A 26,948-nucleotide genomic window follows, 5' to 3' on the forward strand; every position below is an offset into this window, starting at 1 on the left:
CAATACATAATATATAAGTAATAATATATGTAGCTACACTAGAGTCACAAAACATCAAACTGTCAGCCACAGAGGCTTTTTCCAACTACACAAGATCCCTGTGAAAGAAAATGAGAACAGAAATCTTAATGTAAGTGTGTTTCTGTTTGTGGCAAGGCACTGTGCAATCTCATGCACATAATGGCCACTAGAAGTCTCACTAATCCAAAATGTCCAAGACTGGACAACTTTCATCTAGAATCTCAGTCAGTAATTTCCCCTCTATCTGTTTCTTTGTAATAAAATAATAATCAATTGTGCTTCTCTTTGATCCTTGTCCTCTTAATGCACTGATTTCTATCGGTCAATATTTTTTTAAAAAAGTATGAATAAGAGTAAAACACAAAATGTCAGTAATATTGTAGATAGTAAAACACATGTATCATTTATAAAATTGGGGGGAAAGCATAATGCTGTCATCGTCCTCCCCCCCAAAAAAGTTATGTTTTCTAAATATGTCATTTAATTTTACTAGCTGTTATATAATAAAGAAAAACTTTTAATTTAATTGTCTGTGGTCCCTATTTCATTTCTTTAGCAGAGATAAACTTAAATTAATTTGAATCAAAATCATTATTGTTTAGACAAGTCTACCCAGATGCTTAGAATGTTGAGGTAATTTTAATCTGTTTTAGTATTTTGTATCTTTTGAACTATGGTTGTAAATTTTCCTTGATTTTACTGCTTTACCTTTTGTAAACAGCTTTGAGCCCCCCCCCCAATCAAGCAGTGTATAAATTTTATGAAATAAATCTATAATAAAATAAACTGTGAGAATTAACCCATTGGCATGTATCTCACAGTCTTTGATTATAAACCATATATAATCCGGTCCTTGATTCTTCTTGTATCTTCTTTTGAAAGAACTGACAGGAACTAAGGAAGTGTATTGCCAGAGAGTAAGAGGTATAGTTAGGATTGTGTCTATTTTTCATTAATACAGGTTAGCAGAACAAGCATGGAAACTGGCAACAGACTCAGAAATTGTGATCCTGAATGGGGGTGATTGTTATCTAGTTCTCATAGTTAACGGTAATTACCATGCATTACTCTTATCAGGGTGCTTGTAAAACATAAACCACTTAGCAGTTATTCCATATATCACAGTGTTTTAAACAGCAGCAGACATACCTTTAAACCCCGTGTGCCAGGTATCCCGGGATAGCCTGGTTCACCTGAAGTACCTGGTCTCCCTTGTTCTCCCTGAATAATACAACAGCTCTATAAATCTGAGATTATATAATGAATGATTAAAGTATGCATTGCTTTAACCATCCTATATGTACCAAAGAAAAATCACCAATATTTTGCTTTGCTGTTAAGCTTTTTTTAAGCCACTGAAAATACTAATCTAAATTAAGAAAAACATTGAACTATTTTACAAAGACATTGAACTATTTTTCATAATCCAGTTATGAGCAGCTCTGCCCATTGGTGAGCGAAGGAAGGGTTCTGTACCTCCTTCGTCTTCTTATTCTCCCCTACGTATATAACTCCAGCCTCCACATTTGGGATGTCTCAGCAAAGAGTGGTTTGGAAATACACATTTGTAAAGATAACCTGTTCTGCAATCTTTCTTTTTTTAAAAAAAACAACAACACAGACAACCATGTTGATTGACTGAATAGGTGTTTATACATGTCAGAACAAAGGACTGTTAAGACATAGACCCAGTTCACACATAATGCTAACCCAAACCATGCATTGGCACAAGCAAGCAAATATGTGGGTTGCTGGAGAAAAGATCACAGCCACTTTGTTACTCCTCTGTTCCCGCTGCTACCATGCCATTTGTGAGCTAAGCTATGGTTTGGCTTAATATTATGTCTGAACCAAGGCTCATGGATGGTCTCATTCCATGAGGTCAGGTTGAGATGTAATGCTAAACCAAACAATGGCTGATCTCAACAGCAGCAGGTCTGGAGGAAGAGCAAAACAGAGGTGATCTTTTCTCCAACAACCCACACATTTGTTTGTTTGGCTTACAGTTAAATGTGAAATGGACCAACGCAGGAAACCATGGTTTCTGGCTTTGAGCACAAGCTACACCATTCCGTGGGTTCCTGTGCTCTCCCCTCCTCCTCTTTCATGCCTGGAAGGATAAGCTACTGGATCACAATCATAGTGTAATCCATGGATCAAGTTCCCAACTACTACGTGAAAGTTAGTTCATCAACTAATCTGGGCAGGCTTATATTGTGATTTAGACCAAGAATGTTAATTTTTCTATTAGTCACTAGTTGAGTTTTCGTATGGAACAACATTATATTGATGCTCTCAACACAAAGATGATATCATTACAAATTGAAACTTAGCCACATTTACCTTAATACCTGGCACTCCTGATTTCCCTTGCGGCCCTTGTTCACCTTTGCCACCCTGTGAATATAATGATTTTGACAGGTTGATGAAGCAATCATTGAAGTCACTTGGGAAGAGAACCACCTACATAAACAGTTAACTTACAAGAAAAAAAATACCTGTCAAACTGTGGCTGAAACTAGGCAGAAATTTGAAGGTTTTGAATTCTGAACTGTGAGTAGTTCTACTTCCCCCACATATAATAAGGCTGAACAGTGACACAATTCATTTTAACATGGTTGTGGAGCTAGGTCCTTTTGGAAATCTCCAACAGCAAAAAAATGTAGCAAAATGGTGAGAACCGAGTGGTTTGAATATGTGTGACTGAGTACATTTGTGTGAGAGAGAATGAAGAATGAATAGCCAAAGTTCACACATGAATTAATAAAAGGGGGCTCACATACTGTGAGAGTCAGCAAGCCCCATGCCATGACCCAAAGTCATGTGGTTTCCTAGTCCCACCCACTATCCAGTTCTGTGGGAGTTTGAGGCTCGCAAGGGATATAGGCAATGTCATGTTAAACTAGCCAACTAAATAGTAAATAGAGCTGTTTTGTTTTAATTCTGGGGATTTCTCTTATGTGTTGGTAATTCATTATTTGTAGTCTTTTGTTTTAAAAAGTTATTAACTTTTCTTTTCAGAAAGAATAGGAAGGAGGGGGAAATAGAGGACAGAGAATATCAGGATCTTGAAGAGCTCAAAGAGCTACCTGGTGGCTGAAATATTCTCTTCCTCAGCAGGGAGCCAGACAAAATTGAAGCCTTATATAGGTCGACAAGGCTGTCTGTCTACCTGGAGGAACTGCCTATAGGTCAATGGGCCCTTGCCTCATTTTTCAGTCCTTGACACTATGAGGCTAGGGAGACAAAAGTACTACAGAGAATTTATCATCTGAGCAGAGGATGATGGCAGGGTTTTGTCTTCTGATCAGAAGGACCTCTAAAATGTACTTGGTGGTTCTTCCCCTGAGAAAACAGCCTGAATTTTGTTCTCATCAGAATCTTCCGCCATGTCATCATTCCTGGGTCATCATGGCCAGTAGTGGCTAGCAAGGTGGGGCTGCTCACCTGGCTTCCCAACACCGAGTGTCACTGCCAGTTAGGGAGACAAGCAACTGAGGTGATGGGGAGCGCAGAAGAATGTAAGCAAATTGTTTAAGCCAATCTGTTGCCTCCCTGCCACCTCTTCTCGACTGCTCTCAGTAACCGGCAGCAAAGCTCAGCACTGGGAAGCCAGGTGAGCAATGGTACGCCAACCATCCCACCAACTGCTACTGGTCATGGAAATGAACATAGATGCTGATTTGGGAAAACCACAGACGGCCCAGGAGCTGGTACCCTGATCAGACAAGCTTCCCTGTGCAGATTGTGTCAGCTGGGCTGTACATGATTAATATGTGGACATCAGGAGGCAGCACCAAGGAGTCATGTGACCTCACGGGTATGGCTAGAAGTGAAGCCTCGCAACCACTTTTTGTGCATGGAGCCCTTCATGCAATTAATGTGGGAAGGATTTTTCTATTGTTTCCACCGTAAGCTACAATAAAGTGTCCAAAGAAGCATTCGTTTCTCACATTAATTTACTGATGTTGCCACGTTTTCCAGAACTTTGTTCCCAAAGACTAAGCTCAATATGCTTACACAGCATATAGAGCTCCTTATATGTTTTAATTCCCTCTCACTTTCTTAAAACTGATGTCTGCAAAAGCTAAAATCCCAAGGCATTAAACATTCAGCCTAGAGGCATACAGCATACCTTCGGCCCAGGCCCTCCAGGTAAACCCAATGATCCTTCAGGTCCAGGAAGACCCTAAGAAACAGAAATAAAAGTCTCCAGTAAATATCAGAGGGAGAGCCTGCCCAGTCAAATCTTAATAGATATGCAAGCTGTGTCTTGATCTTAAAATTTAGGGGCAGAATTAAGCATATACTTCATAGAATCATAGAATTGTAGAGGAAGAATAGAGAGGTGCTTCCCTTGACTGGAACACTTGGCTTCTGTTGATGCACCCTAGAACAGTGTTAGCTTTTTTAGCTGCTGCATCACACTGTTGACTCGTGTTAAGCTTGTGGTCCACTAAGACCCCTAGGTCTTTTCCACATGTACAACTAGTAAGCCAGGTGTCCCTCATCTTATATTTGTGCAGCTGGTTCTTTCTGCCTAAATGCAGGATCTAACATTTGTCTCTATTGTATTTCATTCTGTTAGTTTGGCCCCAGTTCTGCAATCTGTTAAGGTCATTTTGAATCTCGATTCTATCTTCTCCCCCTCCCAGTTTGGTGTCATTTGCAAATTTGATGCACATCATCTCAATTCCTTCATTCAAGCTGTTTATAAAGACAATGAACAACAATGGGCCCAGGGCAGAACCCTGCAGCACCCTACTTGTCCCCTTTTTCCAGGATGATGAGGAACCATTAGTAAGCACACTCTGGGTTCGGTCAGTCAACCATCTACAAATCCACCTAACGGTTACCTCATACAGCTCACATTTTACCCACTTAGTCGCAAGCATATCATATACACTACATCCACAGCATTCCCCTGATCCAGCAAGTTTGTAACTCTATCGGGGGGGGGGGGGAATGAGTTTCATCTCACATGACTTGTTTTTGAGTAACACATGCTCACAGATTGTTCAATTTGTTCCAGAACCTTTCCTGGTATTAATGTCAAGCTGACTGGTCTGAAGTTACCTGGATCTTCTCCCCTCCCCCCCACTTTTTTTAAAAAAGATGGAGACAATATGTGCACACCTCCAGTCTGCAGGGACCTCTCAAAGATTATAGAGAGAGGCTCTGAGATTACATCTGCAAGCTCCTTTAGTATCTTTGGGTGCAGCTCATCAGTCCCTGGAGATAGGAGTTTTGTTTAAAGTAGCTAGGTGTTGCTTTACCACCTCTTGCTATCTTGGGCTGCAGTTCCCTCCTTGCATCATTTATTCTGTTATCCCCAGGCTGGGCACTGCTTTCCTTTTGGGTCAAGACAGTGGCTAAGTAGGTGTTGAGCACTTCTGCCTTCTATCACACAACTGAAGTACAAGGAATTGAAATAAGGATCTTCCTGTGAGTTTTGCAAGGTCATAAGAGGTAGCTCTCTATACTTTTTAAAGAGAAAATTCTACTTTACTAAAAACCTTTTACTTGCAGAGTATGTGGAAACCTTACATATGAAATCTTAAGTGATGAAACAACAATTTAATAAATAAGATAAAATGTATTAAATTGTTGTTTCATCACTTAATAGATTTCATATGTAAGGCTTCCACTTGAGTAAAAACAAAATAATTTAGCCATCATTGCTTCCTTTTCCAATATTGTGGCAGATAAATCAATAAATTATTGAAACTGGCAACCATAATGAGGATAATTGTTACTTAATAATAATTTATTACTGAATTTCCCTAATGTATTACATATAAACTGTCAACAGGATTTCCATCTGTTCTTTTCTGGAACAAACTGTGTGACTAATAGAAGGAAAAACCAACTCTATATTTTGGTCAATTTTCCTTTGTGGCACTCACAATATTCAAATATTCCATGCATTGAGAGTACATCTATGTTTAAAAGGGAAATAGAGACAGAATAAAATGGGAATAAACTGGTAATTAAATGAAATGGTTCGGTAATTAAATTGGTAATAAAAATAGTAATGAATCCTCCAGGAAATGAATCCCACAAAATTATAGGAACCAGAATAGCTGTCAGTTAAGACATTAGGAAAATAGAAATTATATTGGAACAAAACAGCACAGGGCAGATCTAAACCTGGAACACAGGCAATGCAAAGCTTTCAGACAGCAATTACTAACAATAATAAAACAATATAAAGCTTGTGGGATATGTAAGGTCTATGTTGCATGCTACCCCAATCTCCAAGCAGTGTGAGAGTCCAGGGATTGTTTCCAGCAGCTTACCCAGGGTTTGTGTTTCCTTTGGGAATAAGGCATGGCAGAGTGTCTCTATGATATTTGGCTTATTTATGCATTAATACAACCTGAGCCTGCGATGGAGGGGTTCACAGCATCTCCCATTGCCACAGCCTTGGATTCAAACAGACATCAAACATTGCTCTCTGACTCTTAATCCAGTTTACTGCCTTTCCACTGGCTCACATCACTGCTACTTTAAATTTTGCAACTGACTTCATCTGTTGAGGAAAGGGCCCCCAGCCATCTCCCTTCTTGCACCAAGCCCCTTAATCCCCCATCACCTCACCAGGAAGCTAGCTTGGCTATTTCCCAGAATTAGAAGTCTTGATTAGCTTTTAACCTTTGTTGGATCCAGAGATTAGAGGGGTCTGCCACCCTCCACCAACTCATAACAGCCTACATACATGACTTCAACGTTATTTACTACTGAAAACTGTTCCTATTTTTCTCCAGGAAAATAAAGGTTGACAGGCAAGTTGCTGCAACATGCATGGACAATGTTATATGGAAAGAGTTGCAGGATGAATGGATGGATGGATGGATGGATAAATTTGCAAGCCTTAGGTTGTTTCTCATAGCTTTCCACACTTGTGAGCAGAATTTAATTCCAATCCACGTGTGAACTAATTTTGTCATTCTGATGCAAAGTTCCTGTTTGTGCTCCAGAGCACACACAAGAGCCTACACTCCATTTGGCTTCCTTATTGGCTTGGTGCAGAGTTAATGCTAGCAACCTAAATACATGAGGAGATTAGGAGCATGCCACAAGCTCACAAGCTTGCGCTCCTGCCCCTCTTCTTTCATGAATTTTCTCCTCCTTACATCTACACCAGTGACAACCCACAATTACCTTTTAAAACTAAAGGATATAAAGTAGACGGCATCCCCGGTGAGAGCTAGGAGCAGTGCAAATATAATGCATAACAATATAACTCTAAGCAAAGAAGACTTGGAGTGATTTTCAAGCGGAAGAGAGAGCATATAAACACACACACAGCACGCTTCCCAGCTCCATCTGCTGACCAAGGCTGGGAGGTGGCCAGCAAGATGTCTGCGCCAGGCCACTGTCTCCAATACTCGCAACAGCAATCTCTTAGTGCCATATTATATATATATCAAGGTTTCAGCTGATTAAGTCTCTCGTATGAGTAATTCAAACAGAAGTCATATTCACAAGTTGTAAAGCTGACTAAAGCTCCAGCTCCTCCAAAACCATCTCCACCAACAAAATGAAAGATGCACCACTTGCCATCAGTTTTGAACTACACTGATGAGGCCTAGCATCTGCTGAAAATTAATACCATCCACTCTGGAAAAGAGATCATTTGTGGAAGTTATTACCAGATCAGAACAGAGGCGCCTCGTAGTTATAAAAGAGCTTAATAAACTGGAAACAATCGCTTTCAAGTTCCCAAATAAATGGGTGACATTTGTCCTCTTGAAAGCTCACACGCAAGCCTTTCGAAGGATCTTTGGGATACCAGACAGCTTCCCCTTTTTAGGGGACATTTACACACAATACTCACCGTAAATGTAATACAATTCAGAATGGTGTGCTTACAGTATTGACCTAAAGTTTCTAATTCTTGAGGCTTGATTTAGTGCAGTTATATTCAATGGACTGTAACACTTGACTTTTTTTTTTTTAACAAACTGAATATTGTTTGTATTTTCTGCAGTAATAATATGATCAACGAAGTCGATTTGATTATCAAGTCCATACTGTACATTTGTCCCTTTGCTTAATTCAGTCTTATGGAATTACTGATTCCATAATTCTATTTTTTAATTTAAAAAAAACTGTTAAAATACAATACCACAGACATACAGGTGTCCCTTGTGATCCTTTAGTTCCTTCATGTCCTGGTGGTCCAATTTCACCCTAAAATGCAAGAACAAATTTCAAATAAATTCAGTATTTGTAATATGAATTCCAAAGAATACCCCATTTTACATCTACACCAGTGACAACCCACGATTACCTTTTAAAACTAAAGGATATAAACTAGACTGCATCCCTGGTAAGAGCTAGAATTCAGCATAGTGCTGAATTCAGCATAGTGCTAAGGAGATTGTTATATCAGCACAATCTCTCCTCCCCCCAACACCTTGCCTGCTGTTTCAGGGATCTCGCCCTCCCCATCCATTGACAGATGTCTTCCATCAGTGAAAGGGGCATCAGGGACCCCACCCAAAGAGTTTATGCAGTCACAGAATATATGTGTGTGTGTGTGCGTGTGTAAAAATTGCTGTATTATAATTTTATATCTTTATGAATACCTTTTCTCCCTTTATTCCTTGAACTCCAGGGATCCCAGGCATTCCCTTGAAAAGAAGTTAAAACATTTTGAAAGTTAATGAAGCAACATTATTTAAGGTTGTCACTTAGGGCTGCTTACACATTTACTGTGCAGGGTTCCCATAGATACGGGTATGGAAACAGGCAAACACGCACCTTCCATCATGCATATGAGGCAACATGAGGTGCAAGATACATTTGTGTGTGTTTGCACCCCAAAATTTGCTTAGTCCATCACAATTTTCAAGCAGAAAAATCACACTTGATCATAAACTTGTGCATCCTGACAACTTTGCACATTGCTCCTTATGATGAGAAGGCAGGGTACACACTCACTCAGTGAATTGACAAGATTCTTGAACTGTATACATATGAATCAGCCCAGAATGATTGACAATACATATAGCATACAGCATTTGAAATCTCTAATTTCTGCATCACCAACTACAGGTGTATTAATATTCTTGCCTAGACTTTACTTTGCTGAACAGTTTGTATCTTCTGCTTCTAACATATCAAGTTATACTACCCACTTTAAAATTGGTTCAGTCCTTTGGCATTAAATATCACTTCTATCAATTGCTATATTGGATTTTATTTTATGAACGTTTAATCTCTGTGCAAAAATTGTTGCTGCACCAATATGGCATTTTGTTTGTTTTCTTGGTTTCAGAAAGCCTGCTACCAGTAAGCTGCCTTTTTTTTTTTTTTTTTGTATGAAACCTCCTTTTCATTTTGTGAAATACTGGCCTGGAGGAGAATATTTTTTAAAAAATCTATATCTAAAAAACAGCTGGTTTATCTGAAGCTCCGGTTGTGGCTAGGTTAGTCATCTTTTACTTTTCTATTTGGAAAATTTCTGAGAAAAAAAGACAGTTATTCCTGTCCTGCTCCTGTGAGGATTTTCATTTTTATTCCCATTTCCCACCCCCACTGTAGCTGGGGGTTGGGTTGTGACCTTTCCCTCCTACACCAAAGAACACTGGCAGGGGAATACTGAGAAAAGTACTCAGTGTCTCTACTACCTGATTATAATGCTTCTTTTTGGTTTGCAATATTGCCCTGAACTATCTCCCCACACTGTATTTCTAGTGACTCATTCAAATGGCCACCAGGACACATGGCAGCTACCATAATTTGGATCAGGCCACAAGTGAGCCGGTCACATGGCTTGTTTTATATCTTCCTCCTCGCAGACACAGATAAGTATGTGACCTGGCGTGTAGCACTCTTTGCAACTGCCGCTAGGAAAATTAGAGCAAATTATATAGCCAAGGTAGCCACCAACTGTAAAGGAGATGAATTTATTTGACCGTATCTACATCAAGCTATATTCTATCTTTATCACCAAACTCCGAATATAATTGTACATTGTATTAATTAACATTATTTTTTAATATATTAGCGGCCATGTGATAATTTTAGCCCACAAATTTTATTGTTTAATGGCTTAACCTGTATATTAAGGTACTTTTATAGCTCTGTTTAGAGTAGGTAATGTCTTGATAATATAAATGTTTTAAGTTTTTTGTATCAATCCAGTATATTTTCTTTTAATTGTTGAATGATTCTGTGTACCGTACATTGCGGCAGCCTTTGGCTATGTGCAATAAAACTGACTGACTGACAAGCGGAAACTGCCATCATTACCGCAAAGCCCTTTGAAATGACAACACGCAAAACTGATCCTGCTTGTTGTGAACATGTCACGTGACCTGCTTGCCAATAACTGTCCTGTACTGGAAGGGCACATGTTGATCATGTGACCTGGACATAGCCTATCCTGTTAGGTGGTGATTATAAAAACACTGAGGGAAAAGGCTTTTCAAATGTCTGTAATTTTAAGCACACTGAGGGAGCACTGTATTCAGAAGTTAGTAGCAAGACCTAACAGGATTGGAATGACGCTACTAGTAAGAGTTTTGACATTTGGCTACGGAACAACATGAGCAAAGATCTACACCGTCAACAGCACAACTTTCGGGGGGGGGCGTGGATTCAGATATCTTTATTGTTATATATTGGCAACATGGATAGATTGCTACAAGTATTGAGAATCGTTTCTAGAGCAAATGTGCAAAGCATTTCCCAGTTTCTATTGTGTTGACCCGCACAACCCTGTCAGGTAGGTCACTACTGTGTCTGTTGTATGGATGGGAAACTAAACCAGAGTGATTAACATACACATACCCTAGTGCTGAGTTGTGGACTTTTCAGCATGTCAAGCACAGTAATGTATATGAAGGTTCAATCTGGAATGGCAAACTGGTTCTTTGAACAGGCTATCCTTTCTAAACTAGACCCAAATGCAAAAGGCAATGTTTGACCTAACCAGCCCATCAGCAGGAGCCCTGTGCATGGATTTCTGGGTCCCCCCCAAAAAAACCCCAATTGGCTTTTTTGAGAGCACCCCCCAGAACATTGTGCAGGGGAGGAGAGCTTTCATTCCGTCTGGCAAGCTAGAATGTTTGCACAGGTGTAACGAATGGAACAGTGCAACACTGAATTCCACCCGAAATGTTGCAGGCTAAATATAAGCAAACAAACAAACCAATTACTGCAGAGAGATGCTGCAAAGCATTATATGAAACTATGAGTTCAAAATATAAATTGAAGCTGGGAACTCCAGCAATTTAAGAAATCTCGGCGTGGTGCAGAATTTCTTGAGGTTGACTCTTCCAAATACAATAGCAACTGGGCTTCATGCCCATGAATTGAGCTAAGTAAGGTGAAAACACATTTTGTCTAGCTGCCTTTGCCAGGGAAAGAAAAGAAAACTAAAATGCGCTTCAGAGCAAACTAAAAAGTAAAAAGTAAAAAAAAAAAAACCAACAAAAGCCATGTGGCACATTAAAGGCTAACAAATTGTATTATGGAACAAGCTTTCATGGACTAGAGTCCACTTCATCAGTTGTAGGAACGAGGTGGTAAGATTGGGGGGGTGTACAGTAAGCAAACACAGAACCAATGCTACAGCAATTATTCTTACAGAGAGCATGACTTATACAGGACAAATAAACTTGACCAACAACAGTACATCAACAGGCCCATCTGCATGTTATACTGAAGGTCCTAGGACTCTCCATTTCTCCCCCATTGTACATTTTTGATTTATTATTTTTTTCAACAAAATATATCCTTCCTTTCAGCCCTCCATGGGGCCCCAAAGCACCTCATAAAAAAACGTAACACAATGTGAAAATAATAAACAGAAACAGACCTTTAAACCAAAAAAAAACTAAAAATAACTAACAGTAGCACTGGATGAATATCTTAAACCAACCCAAGGCTTGGCAAAATGAAAAACAAGTTCTTAACAGACTCTCAAAAAGCCAATCAGGACCTGCTGAGGTAAGGACAACAGTGGACAGTGGGGCGGAACTGTGCTGCCCATCTGACTGTCCTCTGGCTAATTCACTGCAGCATACCAGGCAGAGGGAAGAGGCAATGGCAAGGCTGGCACAGTGCAAAACTGCCAATTGAGCCAACTCAGTGCTCCTGCCAGATGCAGCAGTGACTGTGCCAGAGGGAGGTCAGGAGAGCAGCACAGCTCCACCATGCCATCTGCTCCTGGGCAAAAAGATCCACAATCTGGGTTCCACAACCCAAAATTCCCTGTTCTGCATTTTAAGAGGCCAGGTTTCTGGTGTCAAAGGAGCAGGCAGGGTCTTGGCAGGCTCATGAGGAAAAAAGAGTTCCTTCAAAAAAAGCTTGGACTCAAACCACAGCATTAGATTTAAAAGCCAGTGCCATGAACTGAATTCACAAATTATCTGGTAGCCAGTGAAGACTGAACAAACCCAAGTGAGATGTTCTAAAAAATGAGGCCCAGGCAACACTTTGTAAATTAATCCATAAGTATTTTCTGGCTGAATCACCACTACATCGACAAAAAGAGCAACAACAGAGATTTTTCATTTTCTTAATTCAAGGTTTTTCATAGTTCCAACATTCTCCCAAAACTGATCCTGCCCCAATATCCTGTAATCCATGAACACCACAACATGGTATTAAACGTGACTTACATTATTTTGTTTTTAGGTGGGGTCATAGCCAATAGGCTTAAACCCAAGTGTTTTTCATTCATCCATTAGCTTTAATTTTCTGAGGAATTATTGTAATTCTGAAAGCTGGTTTAGGATAAATGTGGGGTCACCAGCAGCAACAGCAAAATAGTGAAATTCACCTTCAAAAAGTGAGGTAACACACACACATACAAACACACACCCCGAGAAAGTTGTCCTTTTTGAATCTTCTATGTAGCCCACTTCAAGGAAGTATCCAAGTGGAGAAGTAAAGACATGAAGAGAATCACCAGGGACAATACCTCTGACCCCTCCATCCCACTTTCATAATTCCAGTTTGTGGAATGTTCCAAAATGTGTAGGGATCTTCCATGGATACAACCAGCTCCCCACCTGCCTATAGTTACGTATCTTCCATGATTCAGCAACTAACAAAGATGCAAGGTGGAAGGGGGCAAAACCAACATGTTTGTTCCCACTGCCCTCCTCAATATCCCCATTTGGATAATGCGCAAAGAAGGCTGATGCTGTTGTTACAAACATTTGTATGAAGAACAAGTGATGGAAGAATCAGTCATCATCTGGATGGATTTTATTAACAGGCCAGACACATTTACTTTTTCCTTCAAAATTAAATTTCCTAGTTACACAATATCTCTTCCTTGATACACAGAAGGCTGGCAGGAGAATAACCAGACTATGGAACATTTGGCAAGAAGATCAACAATGAAAGTTTCAAATGTAGCATGAGCTCTCAAACTGTGGGGTGAGCCTTAAATGGGTTGTGAAAGACACTGAGAAAATGGGCAGAGAGATCCAGTGATGGACATGATCCTGCAACAGGGGGCTCTTTCCTCCTCCTACCCCGCCTCCCACCTAAAACTGTGTAGGTTAAATGAATAAATCCCTATGTAGTATTGGATATTTGACTGGCCCATTATCAAATAATGAACCAGTATTTTTAAAGCATGAACATTACAAGAACAAAACAAGCAGAGATACTTCAACCACTAACAGTTTTTATACTGATGCTATTTTTAAAAAAATCAAATTAGCAGCTACTGTGAAACGATGAAACCAAGTTTTGAAAAAATCAGAATGAATTACTAAAATGTTAGGTAAATGTTTCTGTAAATACAAACAGTGTACTCAACAGCTACTCTATTTGACTTTTATTGAGGAACATCCAGGTCAGCCTATAGTTACAACTGTTTATTTTAAAGAAGAACTTTAAACAGAAATAAAACTACGGATAGCAATTATTTAAATAAATAGAAGTCAGATTCAAAACAGTATGGGTGGCCCTTGCTGGTGTGACCTTTCCAATGGTGACTGTTTCTGTGCTTGTTTGTGGAAATGCCTGAGGTAAAAGCAAAGCCCCAGTAGAAGAACCTTTGCCATGCTGCCATGCTTGGTATAGCACCACCAGCCACAGTTCCTGGACACAAACTAGTCTCACTCCTGCCCTTGCTAACTAATGACACCATAGAGATGCTTGTCAAAGCTTGTCCACCACCACCTACACATAGTATTCCTGGCTTCGTGGAATTATTGACAGTGGGTGGCCACAGCCAGATTATATTTGACAGGTCAACTGACTGGTGTGCCAACTGTACCCCTAGTAAAGGATCCTCATTGATGTATATTGTAGTTGTTGAAATTATTGGTACCTAATAATTTTAGGAGCAGGTCAGAAATGTCTTGTCCTGTTCCTCTTCTAATATCAGTGTTTGATCAGTGTCCTAAATCCACAGATTTGTGCGTGCAGGTGGCACATGGGCTGCCTGTGGGAATTTGAGAAATAGCTCTACTGGAGGCCTGACAAAGGTTGCCTTAGAGAGGGGATTATCTCCAGAAGGGAGTTTCACATGGGCACTAGCAAGGCGTTCAGTCACTTGTTCTTGAACGATACACATCTGGCATTTGTTCTGAAGCCAATATGGCGCCCCTCCAGATGGTGGGAAACTACAACCACTGCCAACATTGGTTGTGGCAGATTGTAGTCCAACATCTGGAGGGCACCAAGTTGACTATCTCTGATAAGGGCAAATAAGATGGCAAGAAGGCAGAATGAAGCAAGCCCTTGAAACGAGCAGAAGAAATGCTGCAGCCTATTATTACCTATGGGAATTAGGCTTTATCCTAGGTTTTTTTGGCAGAGCAGCCCCAGTTAGAGAGGTATCTGGATCAAGCCTCTCTGAATTCAGCCACTTTCCTATGACTCACCAATAAATGACACATCTGGAATATCTCGGTGAATCTCCGAAACAAGCATAGTAAAGTTAATGATTAATATATGGAACATTGAGAAATGCCCTGCACAATTTAGAGGCTGCTAAAATAAAAGTAGTTTCCCATCAGCCTTGTTTTCCTATTCAAATATCACTTACCAGCAGCTGCAAAGGCTACTTAATGTCTGTTCAACCCCAGAAGGGCCTGCAAAATTGGGTTTTTCCTTTGCTTTCCGGGTATAGTTTACTCTCTTTCCTAACTTGCATTCATTTTAAGTGACAGGGCTGGCTTGGGCCCAAAGGAAGATGTTCAAGAAAGGCATTCAAAACCCCTTTTAAAAGTTTGCTTCACACTTAAACCATCTTGAGTTCTGGAATTGTTTTAGAAAGCCACTAAACGAATTCTTTACATGCAACACACAGATTCATAGCCCAAGTAAGTTAACAGCCAATGTACTGTATGCGGTTGATTGGAAAGGCAGACATTACCTTAATTGTCAGGGTAATATTTCTGGGTGATCAAAAGATCAGGCCTATCTTTTAGGCCTTGCCACAAAACTTGTTAAATTCAATCTGTGTCATTAAAAAATACAAATTTTGCAAGGGTTGCATTAACTGAAATGATAAGGAATGCCTGTCTCTAATCAAACGCTAATACAAAACAGATTTTTCATGCAATTGTTAAACCACCAAGGGAAACAGGATCTTTGGAAGCACTACAAATGGGAAAAGTGCCACTCTCTGGGAGTGTTAGAATAAATTGTATGGAATAATTCATGATTCACTGGCTTAAGGGGAAAATAGCCATTGGGGAAGTCCTTTGTAGAATTAACCCTATTCAACAGGACCCACATCTCCAATATATCATTCTTTGCTCTGTACAGAAGTTTTCTGCAGGAGCAACAGGGATAAACACTACTTTTAAATAGAAACTCAAACGTGCCATTTTATGTATCTGATCTCTGTTCAAAAACTTAAAGAGTCTTCGGAGAAAATAAATATCCTTAAAATCTTTCCTTGGCTAGTACTCAGACCACCATACCTGCTCTTGTTGTTAGCTATATCTTAACACCAATCCCTTCATCTGCTATCACTACTGTTGATGACATGTCTAGTCTGCTGCTCTTCAAACTTTCTTACTCAATTCTCTTCTGCATTGGAAGAATTAGCCATTAAAAAAACTTGGGCACAGTCCAACCAATAGCCCAGCAGTCTTAGCATTGTATCCAATGGAATTCCATTCGCACTGCTGGACTTCCTCTTCCTCTCCTACCCCCATGCCCTCCCTATAAGCCCCCCTAACATCTGCTTTAGATGATTGGGGGACACATCGGAGCAGATTCACAGAGAGTGGATGGTGCAGAAGACAGGAAAGCCCCATTCATGAGTGGAACAAGACACTGGATTCAGTCCTGAAGAGTTACCCTCAGGTACATGCTTTTAATTCCACCATATGGCTTTAAATGTGGCTACCATTATCCACACTGTGCTGTCTGCAATTATGAGCAGATTTGTGCATGGGAAAGAGAGGCATATAGTGTTCGGTGGAGGCTTCGTCCCTCAGTGCGTGTGTGCATACACATACACGCATTTGCAATTTAAACCCCACACTGGAGCAGGAGGACTACTGAGAAAACAAAGAGAAGCTAAAGTAATGGGAAAGGCCAGAGAGAAGATTGAAGGAAGGATGCAGAAAAGGCAAGAGAAGGAGCAAGTAAAGGTAGGGTAGGCCTGAGGAAAAAGACAAAGGAGGCGGAAAGCTGAGACAAGATAGCTGGAAACCATTCCAAAGAAACCATGCAGTGCTTTGGCTGAGTGGGCTTCTATTCCTCATTTATGGCTAGACTGCATCATTCTCAAACATCTTATACATGTGGAAACAACTAGGAACGTAAAAGTAAAGAGAAGAAAGTCAAGTAAAATTATGCAATGCCTGGCTGGATAAAACATTTGACTACAGTAAAACCTTGATCATCACAAATAGAATTAGAAGTGCATTCAAAAAGGAAATTAAGTGAGAAGAAACCAGATTTTAAAAGAAACCCACAGCATGCATTACGTATTTTTAAAATATAAAATTGTGTAAAAAAGTTATATTCTCTTTCATCTCCATTTGCTTCCTGAAAACCAGACACAGCACCTTTTCTCTCTCTCCCTTTCTTTCTCTCCCTATAAATTATTCCAGTGCATAGGAAGTTCAGAGCTACATATATGTTGTAAAACAAATTCCTTGCCAAGAGAATTACGAAATACATTCCTAGTGTAACAGAATAACTGAGCACAATCAATGAGATTAGTTTGTCTGAAAAATGAAAACATTAATCATTCCAAATGATCACAGCTAAGATTGTTTAAGTATTTGTTGCAATCATCCTTTAAAATTTTAAAAAAACAACAACTGCTCATCAAGCCTATAGTCTGGGTCTGGGCAAATATCAAGGAATTAACTTCCCTAAAGGCTGCACTCACTGAGGAAAAAGGATTCACTATTCAGGCATTATTGCCTGAACCCATGTTGAGAGACCCAGTGCATGCTGGTTCCACCCATGCATTCATGTGTAGAGCAGGAAGGTTTGAATAGGGAATCTAGGTGCATTCAGCTGAATACCATCTAGACTTCCCTTCATTATTTGGAACCCTGGGTGGTTGGGGCATAACCAAAGAAGTTGGAGATTGGCCTCTCTGCACAAGTCCATGCAAAAATGCATGAACAGGGTTACAGTGAACATGCAAAGAGATACCCGGTTGCTCCTCTACAGAACTACTCCAAGGGGTATATCAATCCTAGAAAGCTACCATGGGATACAATTTTCTCAAGGAATTCACAGTAATTCAAGGTAGCGAAACATCACTTGCTACTTTTAGGCCATCTATGTAGAGTAGCCCTACTTTTTGAGGACAGCTGGAATAATATAAGGATGGATGTCTCTGCTTTTAACATCTGCCACCATTTCTAAATAGAATTTATGAGGTTCCCAATCCAGAACAAGTGCTGCACCCATTCTGGCTTCAGTTGAATGAGATGGCTAGACTCAATGACAAGCAGTAATCAGTCTTTTCTTAATACGGTAATGTCTTTGGCTAACACTGAACAGCTGAAATTAATGGATATTTTATTAGGAATTATGTGAGGGTTTGTGTTGTTTTAAAAACAGCTCATCGATTCATGGGAAAACAGGAATTGAGTTATCAGTGAACATACATGAAACTGAAATGGATCAGAAATAGACAATCTGTCCATTTCTAACCATATGCAAAACATATTTCCCTAGAGAAACTCTCAGCAGATCAAGTGATTAATGAACTGAATGTATCATGGGATATCCCGTGGGCCTCAAAATGCCAAAGTCTGCCTCTGGATATATTTTGAGGTTTGCTTTATTGAAAAATATACTATGTGACCCACTCAAATGCATATCCTTGCTTGTTGGGCTTTACCATCATATTCCGGAACACAAATTTCTGTCCAGATCACACACATCACTGTTTCTCAGATTACTAAAATATTTAGTCTTTTACCATCAAGAATAATAATGAACAAATCACAGGCCCAGTTCAGACATAATGGAAAACAATAGTTAGGTCCAGGCTTGTTCTCATTAACCACAGTTCAGTTTTAGATGTCACAGAGAACTGTGGAAATGAAAGCCTCTGGTCTTCGCCTTGCATGTATCCAAGAGGAGGAATGCACATTCATGTAGTGAGAAACTATAGTTTCCACTTACATTAGAAATTGTATTCCAATGTATCTGTTATTTTGCAAGTTCAAATATAAGAAAGAAGATCTGAGATTCACATGGCAACTTACCTACCTGGTTATATTTTCGGATTTATATTCTACCTTTTTACAGACTCAAAGGGACTAGTGGATAATAAAACACAGACCTAAATTTTAAGAAGGACTTAAACAATTTGCTTCCAAATTTCACTGGCAGAAGAATAACATTGTTTGTTTATAGGGAATACAAACACTGATTTTCCTGGCACCAAACATGGCTGAAGTCAGCGCAATGAACAAAAATGCAGACAGCGGTCCAGGCATGTTCCTCAAGCATCTCCTACTAGCAGAGATTTTGGACATGGAAAGGTATCATATGTTTCTACTGACCCAATTTTTATCCTCACTGTACACTAGTTTCAGACCACTGTAACTACATAATAATTTCTCTGATGTTCGCTCACAAGAATAACTGTAAATCTAAGTGTTTGAAACAACCTAACATTTAAACACATGTATCATTTTGAATTATAGGAGGAGTGGGCAATACAGTTAATTCAACTTTTTTCTTATATATTTAGTAGTCATTATCTAGGACACAGAGACTGCTGATCAGAAGAAGCAAGTGCCAGTTCTCTTGCTCATCCAATGTTTATGCATCCTAGTAACTATGAGGTCACTCACATTGGCAGAATCTTAATTTGAAGTGCAGCCTCAGAATTTCTTTTTCCCCAAGCGCAGGTGCACTCTGGTTATGTATGTCAGCAAGTGAATTCAGAGAACCACTTTCTCTTATCACTAGGGTTGGGGGGGCAGATTCAATTCAGTTCACATTTAAAGCTGAATCTATTGAATTTGTACTTTCCAGAATAATATGAGAAGAAGCGAAATACAGTCATTGCACAAAGATGCCTATATTAATGAAAAGAGCATAAAAAATGAATTGCATTAGGAGAAATTGCTTGCAAAAATACAAAACTGCATAAAAATGTGCTTGTTAAAATAAATTCACACAAAAATGCTGGTGGGGATTTTTAAAAATACGTATTTTTGCAAATTGCTACCAAAATATGGAGAACTGAATTTAAGATTGGAAAAATGAGAAATGGAGAGAACCGAAAATGACAGATCCCTTCCACCTCTGCTCATCACACTGTGAGATCCTTACACTGAGGTCTACATAGAAATGCAATGCAAACCGCTGTTTATTTACTCAGAAGTAGGTCCCACTGTTCCCTGATTCTAAGCATGTGTGTATGCCTGTGAGCCACTATTTTGAGGAGTTCTGGTTCATAGGTAAGCCTGATCTACTCATTGGTATAATAGAGCAAACTGGACTCAAACTTCCTTGACACCAGACCTCTAAAAACATATATTTCCAAGAAAAATGTTGAACCCCTGCAAAACTGTAACAAAACATCAGTGCAAAATATTACTGAAGTATAAAACATTGGGGTGGACTTACAGGCTCTCCCCGTCTTCCTTCTAGTCCTGCAGAACCTGGTTGTCCAGCTTCTCCCTTAATATTGATGACAAACAATCAGTTAAAATTAGTTCAAAATATTAACTGGTTAAAATGTTTGCCTTTCAGTGCAGGGCTTTATTTCATAAAAGGACATGTGCTTTCTTCAGCCAATATAGAGGAAATGAGCAAAATCTGCTGGAAAAGTATTACATCACCATGAATAGCTATGACATTTCTTCCCACTACCCCAAGCCATTGTTTAGGTTATCCTCCTGCACTCATCTGAGTTGCAGACATTGCACGAGATCCAAAGAGGTGTCTTTAGACTACTAGTCATATCTTAAAGCTCCTCCCTACTACAGCCTCTCATCCTCCCCACCCTGAAGAGATGCTCCTGAATGTCAGAGAATCCTCTGGGAATGGCATCCAATGCAGGCCAAGTAGCTGCTTTACTCAAATTTCAGAAACACACATAAGCAGACATGGTCCTTTAGATCTAAACCCTCATTATTTTTTGGAATTGTGACTGCACCAGTCACTATTTTTCTTTGAACATGAGAACGAAGGAAGAAGGTTGCCTTGCTCCTACTTCGACATATTTATTCAAATCTAAACAAACTGATTTGAAAGGCCGACTTGGCAGCCTTGTCAGTAAAACTAACTCTGGGCATAATGCTGCCAAACCTCTTCTTTTTAGGGAACCTGTTAAAAGCCTGGCTGTCTTTCTGTCTGCTAGCTGTGATGGTTCATTAGCTGTGATGGTTCATACTGCAGAGCCCTTAAGTCACTGATATCCATTGTAAGGGAGACTGGGGTACAGTGGTTAGGTTGTTGGACAAGGGCTGAGGAGACCCATGCTCAAATCCCACTGAACTGTGGATTGAATTTAAGGAAAGTGTAGCCCCAGCTTGAATTACAAAGTGAGATCCTTCCTTTGCAACCACAGCTTGAATCACCTCTGAACAAGAAGGGATGGTGCAAATTAACAGTGACTCCCTGACAATTAAGAAACCAGGAGCCAGTCTCAGAAATGCTGTGATCGGCCCTCACCCACCCCCAAAGCAAATACACTCCTCCCCCTTAAACCATGGTTAAGCACTGTCAGTGCCAACATTAAGGCTGCCCAGTTCCCCTTCACCCAGAATTCAAATCTGCAGTTTAAATTGCATTTCAGATACTACTGTGAGGGGAAATCCTAGCTAGCCTTAACCATGGTTAGCGCTGGTGCTGAATGACTAATTGCTTAGCTGTGGTTAAGGACTGGATGCGTTCTTCCTTCTGCAATGGGAAGGAGCTGTGGAATGGGAGCGCATGATCTCAATCGTGGTTCGTAATTTGTTAACTATAGTTACCAAAGAGTCAGCATGATAAAAGTAGAGCACTGGTTATCATAAGAAGTGTAGCAGTTATGGGGAAACTATAGAGAGCATCTTGTGCAGGCTTGATTTAGCTATAGCTTTGAAACTCGGCCACCATGATTCAGAGATTTGCAAATCATGCCTGATGTGGATCTGTTTGCTGTAAGAAGGGTGAGGCTGGCTGAATCTATTTTTTTGCAGAATTTCTAGAATCAATGGAAAGAGACAGGGGAGAAAAACTCACCCATTTCACAAAGAAGGGTTGCATTTTGGATCATTCCACAGAAGAGGATCCCCATGTGTGTGACCACACAGAGGCCAAATTGTAGAAAGGATGGGTTTGGTGTGCAGCAAAGTATTTCTTACTGTTTCCAAGAATAAATCTGTTTCTGAATTTTTCTAAGAAAATAAGGAAGGCTCCAGCAGAAATCTCCAAAGATGCTTGTAAAAATCCTCTGATTTTGATTACAATAAAGCCCAAAGTAAAGTGGTGTTTTATGGAGAGCAGATGTTCAAAGGCAAGCTGACAACATTTTACTCCAGCAGAAATAAGAGACTACTGCTTTTATAGCTTAAAGAAAATGAGAATATGTGCAGCAAACTCTTCCTTTTCTGTATCTTCCCGTTATCGAAGAGTGACTCGAGAATGTAATGATTTTCAAACATAAAGACACACAATTTTAAAAGAATGCACTGAGCCCACATCACCAGCAGGAAAAACCATTCAGATGACAATCCAATACATTCTCCCTATTCCCTCTATTTCTCATCTTCAGCTACTGAGTGCTGTTGGTTATGCAGCCAAACCAGCAGCACCCATGAAGAGAAAGGATCTATGAGGACTGTACATGTGTTGAGTTTACAGGAACAGGGGTAACTACAAGAGCCTCTGCTGCAGCAACAAAGAAAGCTTTGGTACAGGGGCGGCCCCAATGGCAGCATTTAAAAGATAAATGAAATGCAAGTAAATGCATATGACTTCAGTCCTCCTCCTCACATACATTTCATTATTATTAGTTATTAATTACCTTCTACATAGGGATGCGGGTGGCACTGTGGGTTAAACCAAAGAGCCTAGGACTGGCCGATAAGAAGGTCGGCAGTTCGAATCCCCGTGACGGGGTGAGCTCCCATTGCTCGCTCCCTGCTCCTGCCCACCTAACAGTTCGAAAGCATGTCAAAGTGCAAGTAGATAAATAGGTACCACTCCGGCGGGAAGGTAAACGGTGTTTCCGTGCGCTGCTCTGGTTTGCCAGAAGCAGCTTAGTCATGCGGGCCACATGACCTGGAAGCTGTACGCCGGCTCCCTTGGCCAATAAAGCGAGATGAGCGCCGCAACCCCAGAGTCGGTCACGACTGGACCTAAAGGTCAGAGGTCCCTTTACCTTTACCTTACCTTCCACGTCTCAGGCAATGTATACAATATAAAAACAGCTTAAAAATAGTTAAAAACAGCACCGATAATGTCTTCAATTGTTTCCAGGAAGTGCAAATAGAGGGTGCTTGTCAAAGCTTGACCAGAAAGTTCAGATAGTGAGTGCCTGTCGTATCTTAACCAGAATGCTGTTCCACGAAACGGGGACAGCCACCCTGAAAATTCTCTGAGTTACTATGCAGTGGGGCCTCTGATCTCTTTGGAACTAGCAGGGGAAGCTCTCCTGCAGAACACAGTGTCCTACTGTGTATTCAAGGGATGAGGCAGCCTCTCAAGTAACCTGGTCCTGAGTTGTATTGCTCTTTGGTTAGGCTGCAGCTTCAACAGGGTAACCACTGAAACACAGGCATGCACACACACCCTCAAATAAATACAAGCTCCCTTCCCCCCCCATACAACCTGTAGGATCATTCTACTTGCTTTCTCTCGTGGGTGCAAGCTGTCTCAAGAGAACTAATGAGCTGGGCATGCAGGAGTTAACAGGACCCAGCAAGTTTCACAAATGTTTTGCATCTATCCCCTTCTCTAATATAACGTCTGGCTACAGGCATTGAAACAACCAGGCTGCTTTAGGAAAAAAACCATGCCTGCCTGCAATCAATTTCCTCCCCAACTCCAGGGAGGCTACTCCACTAAGGCTTTCCTTAGCAAGGGAGATCCCAGACAACCTCTCCTGGGACTAAGTAAATACTGTGCTTCCTTTCTTCTTTTCTTTTTTCCTGGTAGACATCTTTGCTAGCTCTTTGCATGGGGCATGTGTGCTAAATCTTTTCATCCTCTCCTCTGCCAATTGCCTTGGGGTTGCAGAAGTGAAGAGAAGGGGACTTTGGCCAAAAGACTAAACGCTGGGGTAGCTGCATTGCTTCTATCCAAACCAGAACACCAGCAGAGGAAGAATATGAATGATTATAGGGAATGCGAATAGGAATGACTGCTTGAAAAGCAAATGCATTCCAGCACTGCCAAATTTACCTCCCTCCTCTCTCTTTTCCCACTAACTCCCCTTCCCTTATTTGCCTTGTCTTTTTAGTCTGTAAGCCTGTTTGACTGACGAGAGCTCTTTTGGGAGAAAATATGCACCTGAAAAATATCTCAGTACAAGGTATTTGTCCTATTGCATTTGAATAGATTCAATATTTCAAATACCTTAAAACCTGGATTTCCAGGTAGGCCGTCTTTCCCGCTGCTCCCAGGATTTCCCTGTGACAATACAGTGAAGATGCTATTATTCACATTATGTAATGAGAGAGAACTGTCAAAAGGAAAAGCAACAACATGAAACTTACAGGCCTCCCAGGCATTCCTGGAAACCCTGCTGTACCCCTTTCTCCTTTTGCACCCTGTCAAAAGAATAAAAGAAGGCAATAAGAAAGGCAACTGTATTGTTTAAGCAAAGTAAGCCAGTGTGTCATCACGACCTGAGGCAATTCCAGAGTGATTAATCCATGACACAACATCCATACACATGCAGTGAGGGGAAGTCAGCTCATCAGTTCCTAGCATGACCATGGCAGGATAGATTATTGTCCCATTGTTCATAAACCTGGAGCACTTACACTCTACAGCTGAATGGCACGTAGGGTGTGTTTGGTGTATAGAATATCTGGAGTGATTTTAGGCATGGCAGCCTTTCACTGGAGAATACAAAGCTCCTGCCAAGGCTAAGGTGGGAGTCACCAGGGGGAAAAGGTGAAAGGAACACATCATTGCACGCTCTGCCCTCCATCACAAGAGAAAGGACCATCATCCTGCTAATTCCAGAGCAATCACGAAAATGAGAGATTTAAACATGCCACAAGTACTCCAGGCGTAGGACAGTAACAGAGAGGGAGGTTGTTTGAAAGGCACAGGGAGGTATTCTATTAACTTTTTGTGCTAGTACAAGAGTTAGCCCTAACACAAAAGAATTTTCAACCTCTTTCCCCATACACACCCCACATCTCCCTAAATCTGCTCTGGATGGTTGTGGGAAGAGATTTAGCAGGCATGTGAAGCAAGGAGAGAGGGAGAAATCCTTGCACTGACAGGACCGTAGCATTAGGACTACATTGAACACAACCACAGCGGGGAAAAGAAAGCCTCAGCCAACGTCTTCTAGACCAAGGTCTGGCCAAAATGGCGCCCTCCAAATCCTGCTGGACTCCTATTACTCCTAAATATTGGTGATGTTGGCTGAGGCTGATGGGAGTTTATTTCATTTCATTTCACAAAGTTTATACATTGTTTGATTGTAACAACAACAACCCCAAAAACCTCAAAGTGGCCCACAAAAAGGTACAATAATAAAAGCAAGAAAAAATTACAACCATTCTTAAAAACATACAAAAGTTAAAACACTAAAGCAGATTAAAATTACCTCAACTTTCTAAGCATTTGGATGGATGCCACATTTGCAACCACTGTTCTAAAGCAAAGACCAGGACAGATAACAGCACAGCAGGACACCAATGTAAAGTCCTGCTAGCCATGAAGAGATGTAGCCAGAGCACTGGGGTAGGGGGACAGAACTTCCCTCTCCCTGTGCAAAGCACAGAAAGAAGGAACATGTTGTGAAGATTGTGGGGCTAGCTGCGGTGGGGTTAAGGAGAGCTGGCAGGGCAGGTGGGAGGAAAGAATTTGGGAGCTAGTGACATAGCCACTTCCGGCCTGCCCAGGAGGTGGGGTTGCGGGCTTCACGCCCACCCCACGTGAATGGGGGCTGGTTTCAGCCCCCGCGAGAGCAGGGGAATCCCGGCCGCGTCGTCCCCCCCAACCAGCCAATCGGGTGGCGGGGGTGTGGCCTGCCCTATTTAGGGCCGGCGCGGCCGGGGCTAGTGACATTCAGCTCTCCTTTGGAAGCCTTCTTGAACCCCAAAGCTTGTATGCAACGCTGAGCTCAGGGAACTTTGCCTGCATTTCTACCAGCAATACAATTTTAAATATTAAATTTATACTTGCCTTTTTCCCATAAATTCCTGGTAGCCCTTGGTCTCCTTTAGGTCCCCTGTCACCCTGGATTAAAAAATGTGCATACAGAAATCATTTTGATTTAAGAAAACAACTTACATTATAGGCAACAATTTAAGTGATATGGATGTGGTTTGAATACACATTTGCTGTCCTGGAAACACATTTGCCTAAGACTGCAGCAAATATATGTTCAAGCCACCGCCTTATAGAATGCAAGTCTGCCTTCACCACCTTGGAGTCAGAATGGCTATATGATGGGATGGTGCCACACAGCTGCCCTCTAAAATACCAACATCAATGATGCTTGGTGGGATAAGGTCAGGGTGGCAGCTAGGTTAGAGCTGCTCAGGCATACCAGCAGAACCAATCTGGCATTGCTGCTGGTGCACTCAACGCAGCCCCAACCTTGCCACAACCCTACTCTGTCCCTATACTGCCCCAGTAAACAGCAGCAATGCCTGGTGCTGGGGAAGCAGCTCTGCAGCTCAATCAAATAACTGAATGGCAGGGAGAAATGAAAACCCATGGTCTTTCACTGTATGAAAATCCATTGGTAACAATTTATAGGAAGTTGAATATAGAAAAGCTAAATTTCAAACAAATGCCTAAGCAAAATTTCAAACAATTGCATGTTGTAGGTTATCAGAAGTATACTAAAGTACAAGACTATCTGAGGAATATATGGCAAAAGACACGTTTTGAACTGACATTGGGCAACATATCTACATGTTACACTAAACCATGGTTCTGTGGACAAGCCCAAGCAAAACATCAAGCCCCTGCACTCCCCTTTTCTCTCTTTTTCCTGTGTGGCCAGGAAACCAACTTTGTTAGCCTCTACCTTCAGTTTCACAGAACATCAGTTTGTCATTATGTTCCAGCAAAGGGTCCCGGTTTCAAATGAAGTGTGGTTAGTTTAACAAGACTGCTTTGTAAACCATGGTTTGAAGCTGATGTGCTATAAAACTCACCAGAGTTCTTTTTAAAACAGAACCCCTGGTTCGAATCTAACACTAATCCAGTGAATCTAAACACCACTAAATCCTCCTTCTGGTTATAAAGAAGGAAAAGAGGGGCAGGAGACTACAGTGTTGCTCATTCACATGACACTAAACCATAGAGTAGCATTGCAT

General features: G+C 40.8%; 1 protein-coding gene across 1 annotated transcript in view; it reads right to left on the reverse strand.

The window, feature by feature from the left end:
* COL21A1 (collagen type XXI alpha 1 chain) overlaps window positions 1-26,948 on the reverse strand; it is a 125,719-nt gene that overhangs the window by 12,540 nt on the left and 86,231 nt on the right. The window contains exons 14-22 of the mRNA XM_083607517.1: window positions 25,804-25,857; window positions 24,153-24,206; window positions 24,013-24,066; window positions 20,074-20,127; window positions 8,616-8,660; window positions 8,164-8,217; window positions 4,157-4,210; window positions 2,365-2,418; window positions 1,171-1,242 (exon numbers count right to left, since the gene is read on the reverse strand). Coding sequence (XP_083463643.1) covers window positions 1,171-1,242; window positions 2,365-2,418; window positions 4,157-4,210; window positions 8,164-8,217; window positions 8,616-8,660; window positions 20,074-20,127; window positions 24,013-24,066; window positions 24,153-24,206; window positions 25,804-25,857 — 495 coding nt within the window. The remainder of the gene's footprint in view (window positions 1-1,170; window positions 1,243-2,364; window positions 2,419-4,156; window positions 4,211-8,163; window positions 8,218-8,615; window positions 8,661-20,073; window positions 20,128-24,012; window positions 24,067-24,152; window positions 24,207-25,803; window positions 25,858-26,948) is intronic.

This window comes from Podarcis filfolensis (assembly GCF_964270895.1).
Source record: "Podarcis filfolensis genome assembly, chromosome: 3".
Taxonomy (NCBI): Eukaryota; Metazoa; Chordata; class Lepidosauria; order Squamata; family Lacertidae; genus Podarcis; species Podarcis filfolensis.